The following is a 13,337-nucleotide window of genomic DNA, read 5'->3' on the forward strand; positions in this document are numbered from 1 at the left end:
CCCGCTTCCGGCGGCGGCGGCGGAAGGGGCGGAGCCTCGGCCATGTCCGCGCGTGCCGCTTGGCGGCTGCTGCTGGCGGGAGCCCCGCGGCGACACCGGGTGCGCTCGGGACCCCCGGGACCCCCATCCACCGCCCCGGGGGGACCCCCGCGCCGCCCCTGTCCCCTCCCTCCGGTCCCTAAGCGCCGCTGGCCGCGTGGCACCGAGGGCGACCCGGTGACTCCCTGCTGGTCCCCGTCCCCAGGTGTCCGGGCCGGACCCCGAGCGCCTCCGGCTCTTCCAGCGGCTGCGGGCGGCGGCGGCGGAGCAGCGGGACGGGCCCGGGGACGGGCCCGGGGATGGGGCCGGCGGCGGCCGCCTCCCTCCGGGGACTCCGATCCGCATCGCGCTGCCCGGCGGGCGCCGCCTGCCCGGCCGGGCCCTGCAAACCACCCCCTTCCAGGTGGCCACGGAGCTCGGGTACGGCCCAAGGGGTTCCCGGGGTGTCCCCAGGGTCCCCGCAGTGTCCTGTCAAGGTTCCGGGCCCCTCAGGGTGTCCCCACAAGGTCTGCAATGTCCGCATGGTGCCCCCGTGATCCCCACAGAGTCCCCACGAGGTTTAGGGCGTCGCCACAATGTCCCTATGATTCTCACAAGTTTCCTGGGGCCCCTGCTGTGTCCCCATGGTCCCCAGAAGCTTCCCACAGGGTTTATGGGGTCCCCGCAGTATCTCCACGGGTCCCTGGTGTCCCTGCAGGGCTGGCCTGGCCGAGGCGGCGCTGGTGGCCCGGGTGAATGGGACTCTCCAGGACTTGGACCGGCCACTGGAATGTGACACTGACTTGGAGCTGCTCGACTTCTCCACGCCTGAGGGGCGGGAGGTGAGCCCGGGGCCCTGGGCTGCCGATCCCATGCCCTGCTCCTCTCACAGCCCCCGTCCCCTGTGTCCCCTGTGTCCTCTGTGTCCCCGTGTCCCTCCAGGCTTTCTGGCGCTCCAGCGCCTGCGTCCTGGGGGCGGTGGCAGAGGAGTTTTTCGGGGCGACGCTTTGCAGCACTCGGGCCACCGAGGACGGATTTTTCTGCGACGTGCACATGGGCAGCAGGTAGGGCGAGGCACACGTGTGCCACGGGGTGCCCGGGGTGTCCCCTGGGTGTCCCCAGCACGTCCCGTGCCCCCAGGACGGTGCAGAGTGCGGAGCTGCCGGCGCTGGAGGAGGCCTGTGCCACATTTGCCCGTGCCCGGCACCGCTTCGAGCGCCTGGAGGCCACCCGCCAGCAGCTGGCTGAGCTGCTCCAGGTGCGACCCTGTCCCCAGAGTGTCCCCATCGCCAGCCTGGGGACACTGGGACCCTACTGGTTGGGATCATCAGCCAGGGTGATGCTCATCGGGACCAGTGTCACCCCCCCTTAGTGTAACCTGTACCGCTGTCACCGCCTTGGTCCTTCACCCCAGCACAGCGTCACTTCCCCCTCGGTGTCACCCCTCTAATGTCACCGAGCCCACCACCACCCACCTCACTGTTGTCCCTCCTCAGCACAACACCTTCCAGCTGCAGCAGCTCGAGGAGGTGACCTCCCCTATGGCCACGGTCTATAGGTGAGCACAGGGGACACGGGGGTGCCGTGGGTCACCACAGCTGTCCCCACATCTGTCTGTTCATCCTCCAGGTGCGGCCCCCTGCTGCAGCTCTGCCGCGGGCCCCTGCTCCGGCACACGGGGCTGATTGGAGCCCTGCGTGTGCTCACGGTGGGTGTCGGGTGTGGCCCCCGGTGCCGGGTGTGGCCCCCGGTGTCTGGCCCCACTGATGTCCCCCTGTGCCCACAGAGCTCGGCCGCGCTGTGGGGCGGGGCTGGGGGTCAGTCACTGCAGCGTGTGGCCGCTGTGGCTTTCCCAAGCCCCCAGGACCTGGAGCAGTGGGAGCGGGCACAGGACGAGGCGGCTCAGCGGGACCACCGCCGCATCGGGAAGGTGAGGCCTGGCAGGGGCTGGGGGGGTCCCTCACAGCCATGGGGATCCCCCCAGCAACGCTTTCCCTGCTGCAGGATCAGGAGCTCTTCTTCTTCCACAAGTTCAGCCCTGGCAGCTGCTTCTTCCTGCCCCGTGGCGCTCACGTCTACAACACCCTCGTGGAGTTTATCCGGGTGCGGCATTCCCTGACCCCATCATGTCCCTGTCACCACATGCCCCAGTCCCCACTGCACCCCATCCCCTCACACCCGGACCCCTCTCCCTTCTCTGCACCCCATCCCTTGCACACAGTTGCCCCCCCAGTTCCTGCCATGCCCTGATAGCCACAGCTCTCTCCCCTTCCAGCCCCCCATGGCCAATGCTGTAGGGCTGAGCTGATGTCCTGCCCTGTCCCTGTCCCTGTCCCTGTCCCTGTCCCTGTCCCTGTCCCTGCAGAGCGAGTACCGGGCAAGAGGCTTCAGCGAGGTGGTGACCCCCAACCTGTTCAGCCCCCAGCTCTGGGAGCTCTCGGGGCACTGGCAGCACTACAGCCCCAACATCTTCTCCGTCCCTGCCACCCCTGAGAACCTCTCCCTCAAACCCATGAACTGCCCGGCCCACTGGTGAGTCCGGTGGCCCTGGGGTGCCTGGGGGTGCTCCTGGGGACGCTGTCTGTCTGTCTGTCTGTCTGTTCTCAGCCTGATGTTCGCCCATCGGCCGCGTTCCTGGCGGGAGCTGCCCCTGCGCCTGGCAGATTTTGGGGTCCTGCACCGTAACGAGCCCCCCGGGACCCTGACAGGGCTGACGCGGGTCCGGCGCTTCCAGCAGGATGATGCCCACATTTTCTGCACCCTGGAGCAGGTGTCTGTCCCCCTGACCCCTCCCTGTGCCCCTAGAGTCTATCACTGGCACCCCTGACACCCCTTTCCCAGCTGGAGAGCGAGATTGATTCCTCCCTGGATTTCATCCGGACTGTTTATGCTGTCCTGGGCTTTTCCTTCCGCCTGGCCCTGGCCACCCGGCCCGATGGATTCCTGGGGGACCCCAAAACTTGGGATCGTGCTGAGCAGGTTGGATCATGCCCCCTGTGTCCTTGTCCTACCTTCACTGTGCCCCCCCTGACCCTCCCAACCTGCCCCTGCAGCAGTTGGAGCAGAGCCTGCGGAATTTTGGGCAGCCCTGGGAGCTGAGTCCGGGCGACGGCGCTTTTTATGGGCCCAAGGTGAGACATTTTGGGGAGGGGGGATCCCTGAAGGGGCAAACCAGGACCCTTCTGGAGCCTCCCCTCCCGTTTATTCCCAACAGATCGATATCCAGATCCAGGATGCTTTGGGGCGGCACCATCAGTGCGGCACCATCCAGCTGGATTTCCAGATGCCTGAGAGATTCGAGCTGGAATATGCCAGGTGTTGGGAGGGGGGCAGGACTGGGGATTTGTGGGGGCCAGGATTGGGCTGGAGCTCAGGATTCTTGTGGAGGAATCAGGATTGGGGCTGAGGGAGCAGGATTAGGATTGAGGAATGTCAGGATTGGGAGGGTAGAACTGGGGGTTGGGAGGGGGCTCAGGATTGGGGGGAGGGACAGAAATGGCGCTTGGAGGGGTCAGGATTTGGGGGGGCAGACATGGGACTGAGGAGTGTCCGGACTGGGATGGGGAAGGCGGAATTGGGAATCTGGGGGGTGTTGGGACTGGGGCAAGGGTCCCCTGACCCCCGTTTCCCCCCAGCCCGAGCGGGGGCCCGGCGCGGCCGGTGCTGGTCCATCGCGCCGTGCTGGGCTCCGTGGAGCGCATGGTGGCTGTGCTGGCCGAGAGCTGCGGCGGCCGATGGTGAGGGCAGTCCCCAAATCACCCCACACCTCACCCCCAGTCCTTCAGACAGCCCCCAGGGACGCCCCCAGTTCTCAGAAACACCCCCAGTTGTCTGGGCCCCCCTCATCCCCCGTGTCACCTCTGTCCCAGGGTGCCACATCTTGGGACAGCCACTCCCCAGTTTTGGGGACACTCAATCCCCAGGATACTCTGGATGCCTGAGATACCTCCATCTTTGGGGCACCTCCATCCTAGGGTCACCCCTGCAGCCCTTGGGGCACCCCCTCCTTGTGTGTTCCCCCCTGTGCTCCCCATGCTCCCCAGTGACCCCCAGTGACCCCTGGTGCCCCCCAGGCCGTTCTGGCTGTCCCCACTGCAGGCCATGGTCATCCCACAGACCACTGAGGTCGAGGACTACGCCCGGGAGGTGAGTATGTGACCCCCCCTGTGCTCCCCCAGGACCCCCATCATGTACTCCCATCCCCTGTGACCCCCCCCAAACCCCTCACACCATACCTCCATGTCCCCCTGCCCCTGTGCCCCCTAGTGCCCCACTGACACTTGGGGGTACAGGTGCAGGCAGTGCTGAGGAGGGGGGGCCTCCTGGCCGACCTGGACGGGGACCCCGGGACCACCCTGGGACGGAAGATCCGCCGGGCCCAACTCGCCCACTACAACTTTCAGCTGGGTAAGGGTGGGGCGTGGCCCACAGACCACCAGGACCCCCCCCCAGGACCCCCCTGGGACTGGATGGACACCCCCATCCCCATCCTGGGTGCAACTGGGGAGAAAAGCTGAGACCATCCCCTGGGAGCCCCCCAGGACCCCTAGGAGATCCCCTCAGGAATAATCTGCTGAAGCCCCTCCTGAGACACGCCCTGGAATTCCAGGAGCTCAGTCTCCCCATGGGAATTCACCAGCACCCCACTCGAGACCCACCTGAGATCCACTCAGGAACTCCCCAGGAGGGTTTTAGGGACCTCCCCACCCAGGGCCACTCTGAGACCCCCTTTGGGACCTCCCCGGGACTGTCCTGAGACCCACCCGAGACACTCCTGGATCCCTGTCCTGGACCCCCCGGGGCAGTGGGCGCTGCTCAGAGCCGGGGGTGCCGTGTTTGGGGGGTTTCTGTGCGGGCCGGGGACCCCGTGCCCCACCCCGACAGCCGTGTCCCCGCAGTGGTGGGGCGGCGGGAGCGGGAGCACGGCACCGTCAGCGTCCGGACCCGGGAGAACCGGCAGCTCGGGGAGCTGGAGCTGCCCCGGGTGCTGCAGCGGCTGCGAGAGCTGAGGGACAGCCGCGTCCCCGACGCCGAGCAGCGCTTCTGACCACCCTTTGCACCTTCCCAGGGGGCCCGGAGCCCCCCAACTCAATAAACTGCTGGGAAACGTGCTGGAGGTTGTGGGAGCTGAGACTGGGGCAGCTCGGGGCACCTCACGGAGCTCTCGGTGCTGGGGGGGGGCAGGACCCTGGGGACCCCCCAAAACACCTGTATACACGCACCACACGGCTTGGCATTCCCGGGTTCCGATTCCCGGGCTCTCATTCCCAGGTTTCCGTTCCCACGTTCCCATTCTCGAATTCCCTGCGGCACTTCTGGGTCCTTCCCGCCGGGATTTCCCCCCGCCCACGCGTGGGGGAAAGTGGGGGGGTTGAGCAAACACCGAGTCAGGGAGCCGCAGACTCCGTTGGGCAATCGGCGGGGGGGCACCGGGGCTGTTTCCACCCGCCCCCCCCAAACACCTGCCCGGGCGTGTGCGCTCAGCCCCGGGCGGGATTGGATTATCCCGGGATAGGACAGGAGCCCCCCCGCCCCGGGATCCCCCTGTCCATAGGTGACCAAGGCCGTGACCCCTGGGGACATGAACCGAGTGATCCCCCCTCTCCGGGGGTCCCTCTCTTGGTGGCCCTCCAGCCCCCCCAGCACCGGGGGTGACTCAGTGGGCGGGGGCCCCAAAACGGGGCAAAACCCACAAAAATGTGGTCTGACCGCTTCCCCCTGCCGTGACGTAGGGGCCGGGCTGGTGGTGGGGGGGCGCCAGAGGGGGATCTGGGGCCACCAGGGTGGGGACAGGATTACCAGGATGGGGACAAGGGGCGCCGCGGTGTCCCCAGCCCGGCTGGGGTCCGGGTTACCAGCCCGCCCCCGTTTGGGGGTGCAGAATGCGGCACAGCCCCCGTCCCCCCGGGGTCCCCCTCCCGGCTCTGCCGCGACGTCAGGCCGTGACTCAGCCCCGCGGGATGTGGCCCCACGCCCGACCCGGCCCTTCATAAGGCGGCGGAGCCGGCGGTGACCCTACAGCTCCCGACGCCATGGCGGCCTTCGGCCTCTTCCTCCTCAGCGCCGCCGGTGAGTCCCCGTGGCCCCACCCAGGGCCCCCTGCACGGCCGGGGGTCCCCCGAAAGCCTGGGGCCCCTTCCCGAACTCCTGGGTCCCCTCCCCGGACACCTGGATCCCCTTCCTAAACACCTGAGATCCCCACAGAGGCTTAGGGTCCCTGCCAGAGCTCCTGGGTACCTTCCCCAGCCACTCGGATCTGCTTCCCGAGCTCCTGGGTCCCACCTGGGACACCTGGGCTCCTGCCCAGGGACCCGGGACATCTCCACGGACACCTGGGGCCCCACCCGCCTGTCAGGGCTCCGCACCCCGGATGTCGGGCCACTGCCCACACACCTGGATCCCTCCCAAATGCCTGGAGGTCCCTGTCCCAAACACCTGCATCCACTCGTGGGTGCCTGTGTCCACAAGCACCTGGGGCCCCTCCTGGTCGTCTGGGCTCCCTCCCCGTTATTGGGGCTCCAAGCCCACAGGTCTGGGGGGTCCCTGTTTGCTGTTCCATGGGTGGGGGGATGGAGGGGGTGACCCTGCTGACCCCCTGTGTCCTCCGGTGACAGCGGTGGCCTCGGTGGCCAGCGGTGGCCAGCGGTGGCCTCTGCAGCAGGAGAGTCTGGACCTGCCGCCCCCCAACATCAAACAAGGTGAGGGGAGAGATGGGGACACCCCCGGGGGTGGGGGGACAGAGGGGGACACCCAGGACTGGGGACAGGGAGATGCTGGTGGGTGGGGGGATGGATGGAGGCGACACGGGGGCTCAGGTTCGGGGAGGGAGGGACACGGGGACATGGTGATGCAGGAGAAGGGGGGCGTGGATGGTGGGGACACCGGGTGGGAGTGACATGGGGACAGACAGCGAGGGTTGGGCACCGGAGTGGGACACCCCAATGTGGGACAAGGACACAAGGACCAAATGGGGAGAGGAGGTCACATAGGGACAAGCGCAGGGGGACCAGCGCAGGGGGGACACCCACCCCCTCCCCTTTTCAGTGCTGCAGCAGGAGGAGAACCTGGAGGTGCCCCCCGACATCCTGGTTGGGGGGGCCATGGGCCCTCCGCGCAGCCCCCCGCTCTGGGGCAGCGCCCTGGACGGGTTCCCCCCGGCCTGGCCCGTGCGCGACGCCGTCACCCGGCACTGCCGCGACCCCCCAACGCTGCCGCCGCCGCTGCTGCTGCCCCCGACCGCCTTCGCCCACCTGCGCCGTCAGGCGGCCGCGCTGGCCGCGCTGCGGCCCCGGATGAACGCCTGCTGCCGCCACCACAGCCCCCTGCCCTGCGCCCGCCGCGCCGTGAGTGGGGACACCGCGGGGACATCGAGGGGACATCGAAGGGAGGGGCTGTGGGGACACGGGGAGACACCGTGAGGGACACGGGGACACTGCCGCGAGGGCAGACACGGAAACACTGGGGCGGGTGTAAGGTGGGGACAACGCGGGGTGGGGCGGGAGACAACACCGGGAGGGGGAACGGGGGGACCCCGTGCAGGGAAGGACACGGGGTGACACCGAGGGGGCTCTGTCCCCGCCGCCCCGCAGTGGAAGGACGTGCTGGACGGGTTCTGCACCGATGAGTTCGGGGTGAAGACGCGGCAGTTCCACTGCTGCCGCCAGCACGGGGCCGCGCGGCGCCACTGCTTCACCCGGGAGACCCCGGCCCCCACCTGGGAACCCGCCCCCGCCTGGCACCCCGACGTCGCCTGGGACCTGGTCACCGAGCCCCCCTTTCCCCCCGGCGAGCCCACGGCCTCAAACCTGGGCAACATCTGCGGGCTGCGGACGCTGCGCCTCGGGCCCCCCGGCGCCCGCTCCGGGCCCCGCGTCGGGCTGCGCGTCCGCCTGGAGCGGGAGTACGGCCGCTGCTGCCGCAACGAGAGCCTGAGCTGCGCCCACGGCGCCGTGAGTGCGGACACGGGCCGGGGACACGAGGCGGGCAGGGAGGGTCCCAGTGCTGAAGGACTCGGGGGACCCCCGGGCGTTTGGGAGGGTTTCAGGTGTCGAAGGGCTGGGAGGGCGCAGGGATCCGGGAAAGGGACCGAGGTGTTTGGGCTGGCACTGCCAAGGTGTTTGGGTTGGTATCCGGGGAGGCGATCCACGTGTTTGGGAGCGCCCCGGGCATCCGGGGAGGGGCCGCGGTGTCCCTGGAATGACCCCATGTGCCCGGAGCGTGACCCAGACACTCAGAGGCCGGGAAGGCTCCCAGGTATCCGGGAAGGTGACGAACGTGTCAGGGAGGGACCCCGGCATCCGGGGAGGGGACGGAAGTGTCCCAGGGGTGAGCCAGGTGTTCAGGGGTTAGGGGGGGTCGTGTCCGGGCGCCCCCCTAAGCCCAGTTTCTCCACCGCAGTGGCTGAAAGGGCTGAATCGGTTCTGCCGGGAGGAGTCACAGGTGAAGACGGGGCAGCACCGGTGCTGCCAGCACAGGGGTCCCCAGGACCGGGGCCGCTGCTTCGCCGCCGCCGCCCCGCACCCTGAATACGACCGGGAGCTGCACAACGTGAGCCTGGCCCGGCCCGGCCCGGCCCTGCTGCGCTCCCTCTGCGGCCCCACACGGCTCCTCACACAGAGGTGGGTGACCCCCAGAACGGCCCCGGGGGCACACCACAGGCCCTCCTGTAGGAGGGACCCAGCTTTGCAGGATTCCCCTTCCCCATCCCGGGGGGTCTGGGACTCCCTATTGCTCAGGAGCCCCGTTCAGGGAGGGGACGCGGCAGTGCTCACCCCCGGCCTTAGACCCCCCTTGGAGGTGAGTGCCGCGTTCACACCCGTGTCCGTGTCCGTGTCCGTGTCTGCAGGCGGCCGGTGCCGGAGCTGCTGGGGGCCATGACGGCGGCGTGCTGCCCGCTGCCCCCCCAGGAACGTGGTGTCTGTGCCCAGGAACAGGTGAGTGATCGAGGGGGTCTCGGGTGCTGGGGGACCCCCACAGCCACCCTGACCCCCCTGTCCCCATTGCCCACAGCTGTCCCAGGGCATCGCCACGCTCTGTGCCAGCCCCCAGGACGCCTGGCGGGACCCCCAGGACTGCTGCTCGTGGGAGGAGCCCGAGCGGCGCCGCTGCTTCGACAACGCCTACCTGAGCCAGGTGACCCTGGGGGCGGCCGTGCCCCCCCCGCCCCTCGGCCACGAGGAGTGAACCCCCCCACAGCATGAGGGAACAATAAAGATGCTGCGGTGTCACCTCTGAGTGTTCCCTGTTTTTTCCTTTGGGGGGGACTTCCTTACGCCTCGCTGTCTCCATTGTTTCCGGGGGCCCCCATTGCAGGGTGTGCCGGGGTGTGGGTGGATGGTGGGGTGTTTGCACTGTTGGGGTGTGCCAGGCCTGCTGTGATACCTGTGTTTGGTTTCGGGGTGTGCTGTGGTCACCATGCTCACCTACACCAGGGCACTCAGGGCCTCGTGCCCCCCAGGGGTCTCTGTGCACCTCTTCCCTGAATTCTTGTGGCCTCACAGTGTCACTGCCACTTGTGTGCCCCACCATGGCCACAATCCCAGGAGGTCCCCAAATCCCTGTATCCCCCATGGTGCACCCCCCAGCCGTGGCTGACAGTCCTTGGGAAGAGTTACTGGTCCCTGGGGAAAGTTTGGGGGACTCTGATGGGGCTGGAGGCATCCTATGGATCCATCCATCCATCCGTCCTTCCCTCTGTCCTTCCTAGAACCCCCTACTCCCCAAATACTCCATCCATCCGTCCCAAAATTCCCTAGTAGCTTCTTCCTCTCCCTGTTCTGCCTCACACGGGGTTCCTCACCGCTTCAGGAAAAAGAATTTTTCCCATCCCTGTGGCCCTTTCCCAGCACAAAGCAAACCAGTCCAAGCCTTATTCCCAATTTTAGTTGTAAGACAGTCACATCATTCTCAGCAGCCTCCACTGGGATACAGGTGGAGGGAGAGGGGTCTGTGTTCTTCACTGGGAATATCCCACCTCTACCCCAGTGTGCCTGAGGCAGCGGCTGGTGTGGAACCTGTTTCCTGAAGCATGTCTGGGTGCATTGGCCTTCAGGGATCTGGCCAAGCACAGGCCATGGGAAGGCAGAAGCCAGTATGACACAATGTGGAAAACAGAGTTGAGGGGGGCTCATCCCCCATTCCCTGCAGGCGGAAGAGGGGGTGTCTCTCCCCTTCCCAGGGAAAATTCCTTACGGAGACAAAGAATTCCCCCTGGGAGCACCATCAGCTTTGGGAGGGAAGAGGCCAAGCTGGAGGGCAGGGCAGTGGGTAGGGAAGGGCTGGGCGGGCTCGTCACATCTTGGGGAAGCTGGCCAGGTTGGCCACACCACAGGCGTTGTTCATGTTGCGGGCTAGGAGGACATAGCCCTTGTTGCCCCATTCCTCGCCCCAGCTGGAAAGTGGAAAAGCAGAGCCTGAGCCTCTGGAAGAGCCCCAGCCACCTGCAATTCCCAAGCCATCCCGATGCCACTGTACCTGTTCTTGATGATCCAGTGTTTGGTGCCCTTCTGTGCCCCATAGCCCACGGCCAGCACGGCGTGGTTGATGTTCTCGGCGTTGCAGTTCTCGTCATAGTACACGCCTTGGGGACACAGCCGGTGTCACCGGGCGTGCCTCAGGCCCCTGAGCAGCCCCACAGCCCCCCATGTCCCCCCAGCTCCTCACCCCGGCTGTAGAACTGGAAGGAGGGCAGGCTGGCGTCGATGCCCACCGAGATGGGGCCAATCCGGGCCACCGCCCTCTTCAAAGCCTTCTCATTCCCTTCGGGAATCTCGCGGTAGCCGCGGCACTTGGCCGCCTTCCCAGTGGGGCTGTACATGCAGCTCTCATCCTGCGTAAGGAAGGCCAGGAAGGTGGAGGTGAGATGGGGATGGCAGGGCTGGAGGGGGATTTGGGGCTGTTCCCCCCTCACACCTGGCCGATGTAGGGATAGGAGTCCTCGGAGTCGATGCCACGGTTCTGCCGGACGTACTCGAAGGCGTTGGTCATGTACCCGCCCCCGCAGCCGTCGTTGTTGGCCACACAGTCCACCAGGTTTTGGGGGCTGAGGGACAGCAGTTTCCCTGTTTTCCTCTTCAGCTGCCCCTCCAGGGCACCCACTGAGCTGAAAGCCCAGCACGAGCCACACTGGCCCTGTGGGGACACAATGGGTGACACCAGAGTGACACTGGGGTGACACCCTGCTCCAGGCACGCCCATCTTACCTGATTCTTGACAGGGGTCACGTAACCCTTCTTGCGCCAGTCCATGGCAGCCGGGGCTCTCTCGGTCCAGTCGGGGACAAAGAGTGTCTCGTTGTGGCGTTGGTGACCACGGGGCACCTTCAGCCCCGTCATTGTCCTCACCACCTCCTCACTGGTCTGGGGAAGGAGCCGTGGTGGGTGAGCAGGTGGGTGGGAGCACCCACAGGTGCTCAGCCCCACTCTCTCCCCTCCCAGGGACACCCACCATGTCACCTAGGTGGTTCATGGCCAGCTCGAAGGTGTGGACACCCAGGGCGTGCTCCAGATTGTGGGTGTTGATGTATTTGAGGTTCTTCTCCCAGATCAGCCTCCGTGTCACCTCGTCTGCCTGTGGGGTGACATAGTGCTGGGACAGGGCTCCTGCCTGTGCCCCCCGCCCTCGGGACATCCTTGTGCCCCAGCAGCCCACCCTGGGGACGTCACTGGGGGTCTCAAGCAGCGGCCCCCCGTACCTGCCCATTGTACTGCTTGCGGTGGGTCTTTTTCCACAGCTCCCACTGCGTGTCCAGTTCCCGCTCCGGGTGCAATTGGGCCAGCACAGCAGGGAGCAGCAGGGCCAGCAGCACGGGCCACCACATCCTGGGGACCAGCTGAACACTGGGGATGGGGCAGAGACTGAGCCAGAGGGCCCGGCGGGGGCAGGACCCTGTGCCCATCCTGCTGTAGGACTAGGACCCTCCCCTGCCTCGGGGCCGGGACTCCCTGCACACCCTGATTTGGGGCTGGGACCCCCTGCCAAGCCTGGCTGGGGTCTGGGATCCTTTCCTGCCCCGATTTTGGGCCAGGACACCCCCGCGGGCAGCGCTGGCCAGGCGCCGGCATCACATGAGCCGGGACAGCTGGTTCCCGTTACCGCTCCGGCGTTGTTCCGCAGCCCGGAGCCGGGGGGAGATTCGGGATGCGGACGGTGCAGGCGGGGGAAGGTCCCAGCCGTCCTGCCCCTCCCTGGCTTCACCCAGCGGCCCCCAGCCCCTCGTAGCGGAGCAGGAACGGGGACCCTTCCCCGAGTCGGGGCCCCCAGGCCAGCTCGACGTTCAGTGCCTCAGTTTCCCTTTCCGTGCCTCCGAGGGTCCCACACGGAATCCGGTTCCCTCCCATCCCCACTGGGATCCATTTCCCTGGGGAAAAAGGCACCCACCGCCCCGCGGGGAACCCTCCCCGCCGCTTACCGAGCACGGAGCCGTCGGTGGGAGCGCCGGGACGGGGCCTGCGGGAGCCTCGGCCGCTGCGCTTTTATGCTGCTGGATTGAGGAAGTTTGGAGGCAGCCGGAAAATTTTGGCAGGCATCGGGTTTGGATAGGCTGGAGGGAAGGAGGGGACAAGGAGGGGGGACGCGGGGGCTGCCCCCGACTTCACGTGGTGCTGCGGGACGAGCTGAGTCAGCCCCGGCGCGGGTCCGGTCCGGGACATCCTCCCGTCCCTGGGACCTTCTCTTGTCCCTGGGATGTCCTCCCACCCCAGCATCCTGCCCTGCGGACACCCTCCTGTCCCAAGGATCCCGGCCCCAGGGACACTTTCTTGACCTGATATCCCGCCCTGGGGACATCCTGCTGCCCCGGGGAACACCCACCTTGTCCCCAAGTCCTCCCCGTGGCCGAAATGGATGGGGCTGGGCACAGAGTTCCTTCAGGAGCCGCAGGACACCAGGACACGGGGACACCATGTGCCAGCGGGAACGGAGAACAGGAGCCTACCTCTGTCCCCAGTGTCCCAGCCCAGGGCTGCCCCTCCCGTTCCCGGTTTGGGGGTCCCAGGCCGGTGCCCGGCCGGGGGGAGCGGGGCCGGACGGGGCTTTCTGCAGTGACTGTCACCTCGTCACGCGGCTCCCGCCGGGACAAGGCGGAACGTCGCGGTGGCACCAGTGCCCTGTCCCAGACATGCCACACTGGGGACATCAACATCATCATCACACACCATCACCGTCATCCTCCAGCCGTGGGAACAAGGATGGATCACCCCTCAAGGAGGGGAGAGGGGCGAGGGGAATGGAGCAGCACCGAAGTGGGGGTCCATCCCTGTCACCCCTTCCCCACGGGGGTCCCCAAGAGAGGGGTCACCCCCCCTGTGACCTGAGGCTCC

The 13,337-nt window shown here is 67.2% G+C and overlaps 3 protein-coding genes across 5 annotated transcripts; 2 read left to right on the plus strand and 1 right to left on the minus strand.

Annotated features, from left to right (window-relative positions):
* The first annotated feature begins 6 nt into the window (after positions 1-6).
* TARS2 (threonyl-tRNA synthetase 2, mitochondrial) lies at positions 7-5,129 on the plus strand. Of its 3 annotated transcripts, XM_066337863.1 has the most exons (18): positions 8-99; positions 245-459; positions 737-860; positions 961-1,082; positions 1,159-1,276; positions 1,515-1,576; positions 1,648-1,726; positions 1,805-1,948; positions 2,023-2,121; positions 2,384-2,550; positions 2,626-2,788; positions 2,860-2,997; positions 3,072-3,149; positions 3,233-3,333; positions 3,654-3,755; positions 4,092-4,164; positions 4,311-4,425; positions 4,917-5,129. In XM_066337863.1, the coding sequence occupies exons 1-18, from the start codon at positions 43-45 to the stop codon at positions 5,063-5,065; spliced, it is 2,106 nt and encodes a 701-aa protein (XP_066193960.1). In that variant the 5' UTR covers positions 8-42; the 3' UTR covers positions 5,066-5,129. The 3 variants fall into 3 exon arrangements, with proteins under 3 accessions (XP_066193959.1, XP_066193960.1, XP_066193961.1); XM_066337864.1 differs by lacking the exon at positions 8-99 and having other exon boundaries at positions 331-459; positions 1,433-1,576; XM_066337862.1 differs by having other exon boundaries at positions 7-99; positions 737-1,276; positions 1,433-1,576.
* Positions 5,130-5,845: 716 nt separating this feature from the next.
* On the plus strand, positions 5,846-9,252 carry ECM1 (extracellular matrix protein 1). Its single transcript, XM_066337947.1, has 7 exons — positions 5,846-6,097; positions 6,652-6,716; positions 7,063-7,361; positions 7,608-7,967; positions 8,416-8,636; positions 8,864-8,951; positions 9,028-9,252. The coding sequence occupies exons 1-7, from the start codon at positions 6,051-6,053 to the stop codon at positions 9,199-9,201; spliced, it is 1,254 nt and encodes a 417-aa protein (XP_066194044.1). The 5' UTR covers positions 5,846-6,050; the 3' UTR covers positions 9,202-9,252.
* A 626-nt stretch (positions 9,253-9,878) lies between these two features.
* CTSK (cathepsin K) lies at positions 9,879-13,209 on the minus strand. The gene is made up of 8 exons (XM_066337825.1): positions 12,428-13,209; positions 11,711-11,855; positions 11,464-11,586; positions 11,220-11,375; positions 10,930-11,148; positions 10,681-10,846; positions 10,492-10,597; positions 9,879-10,408 (listed from the first exon to the last, which is right to left on the minus strand). Exons 1-8 carry the CDS (start codon positions 12,919-12,921, stop codon positions 10,309-10,311), a joined length of 1,509 nt encoding a protein of 502 aa, XP_066193922.1. The 5' UTR covers positions 12,922-13,209; the 3' UTR covers positions 9,879-10,308.
* Positions 13,210-13,337: the final 128 nt, after the last annotated feature.

The sequence above is a fragment of the Sylvia atricapilla genome, chromosome 30 (assembly GCF_009819655.1).
Source record: "Sylvia atricapilla isolate bSylAtr1 chromosome 30, bSylAtr1.pri, whole genome shotgun sequence".
NCBI classification, from domain to species: Eukaryota; Metazoa; Chordata; class Aves; order Passeriformes; family Sylviidae; genus Sylvia; species Sylvia atricapilla.

What these genes read in the sequence shown, in the direction of transcription:
- CTSK (XM_066337825.1), bottom strand. Translation starts at nt 12,921, where the DNA reads ATGGTGTCCCCGTGTCCTGGTGTCCTGCGGCTCCTGAAGGAACTCTGT. An exon ending in TGACCCCTGTCAAGAATCAG is followed by an intron (nt 11,149 to 11,219) that starts GTAAGATGGGCG and finishes GTGTCCCCACAG; the next exon opens with GGCCAGTGTGGCTCGTGCTG. An exon ending in CCTATCCCTACATCGGCCAG is followed by an intron (nt 10,847 to 10,929) that starts GTGTGAGGGGGG and finishes TTCCTTACGCAG; the next exon opens with GATGAGAGCTGCATGTACAG.
- TARS2 (XM_066337862.1), top strand. Translation starts at nt 43, where the DNA reads ATGTCCGCGCGTGCCGCTTGGCGGCTGCTGCTGGCGGGAGCCCCGCGG. An exon ending in CCCTCGTGGAGTTTATCCGG is followed by an intron (nt 2,122 to 2,383) that starts GTGCGGCATTCC and finishes CTGTCCCTGCAG; the next exon opens with AGCGAGTACCGGGCAAGAGG. An exon ending in GCGCTTTTTATGGGCCCAAG is followed by an intron (nt 3,150 to 3,232) that starts GTGAGACATTTT and finishes TATTCCCAACAG; the next exon opens with ATCGATATCCAGATCCAGGA.
- ECM1 (XM_066337947.1), top strand. Translation starts at nt 6,051, where the DNA reads ATGGCGGCCTTCGGCCTCTTCCTCCTCAGCGCCGCCGGTGAGTCCCC. An exon ending in AGCGCCGCCGGTGAGTCCCC is followed by an intron (nt 6,098 to 6,651) that starts GTGGCCCCACCC and finishes CTCGGTGGCCAG; the next exon opens with CGGTGGCCAGCGGTGGCCTC. An exon ending in TGCCCTGCGCCCGCCGCGCC is followed by an intron (nt 7,362 to 7,607) that starts GTGAGTGGGGAC and finishes GCCGCCCCGCAG; the next exon opens with TGGAAGGACGTGCTGGACGG.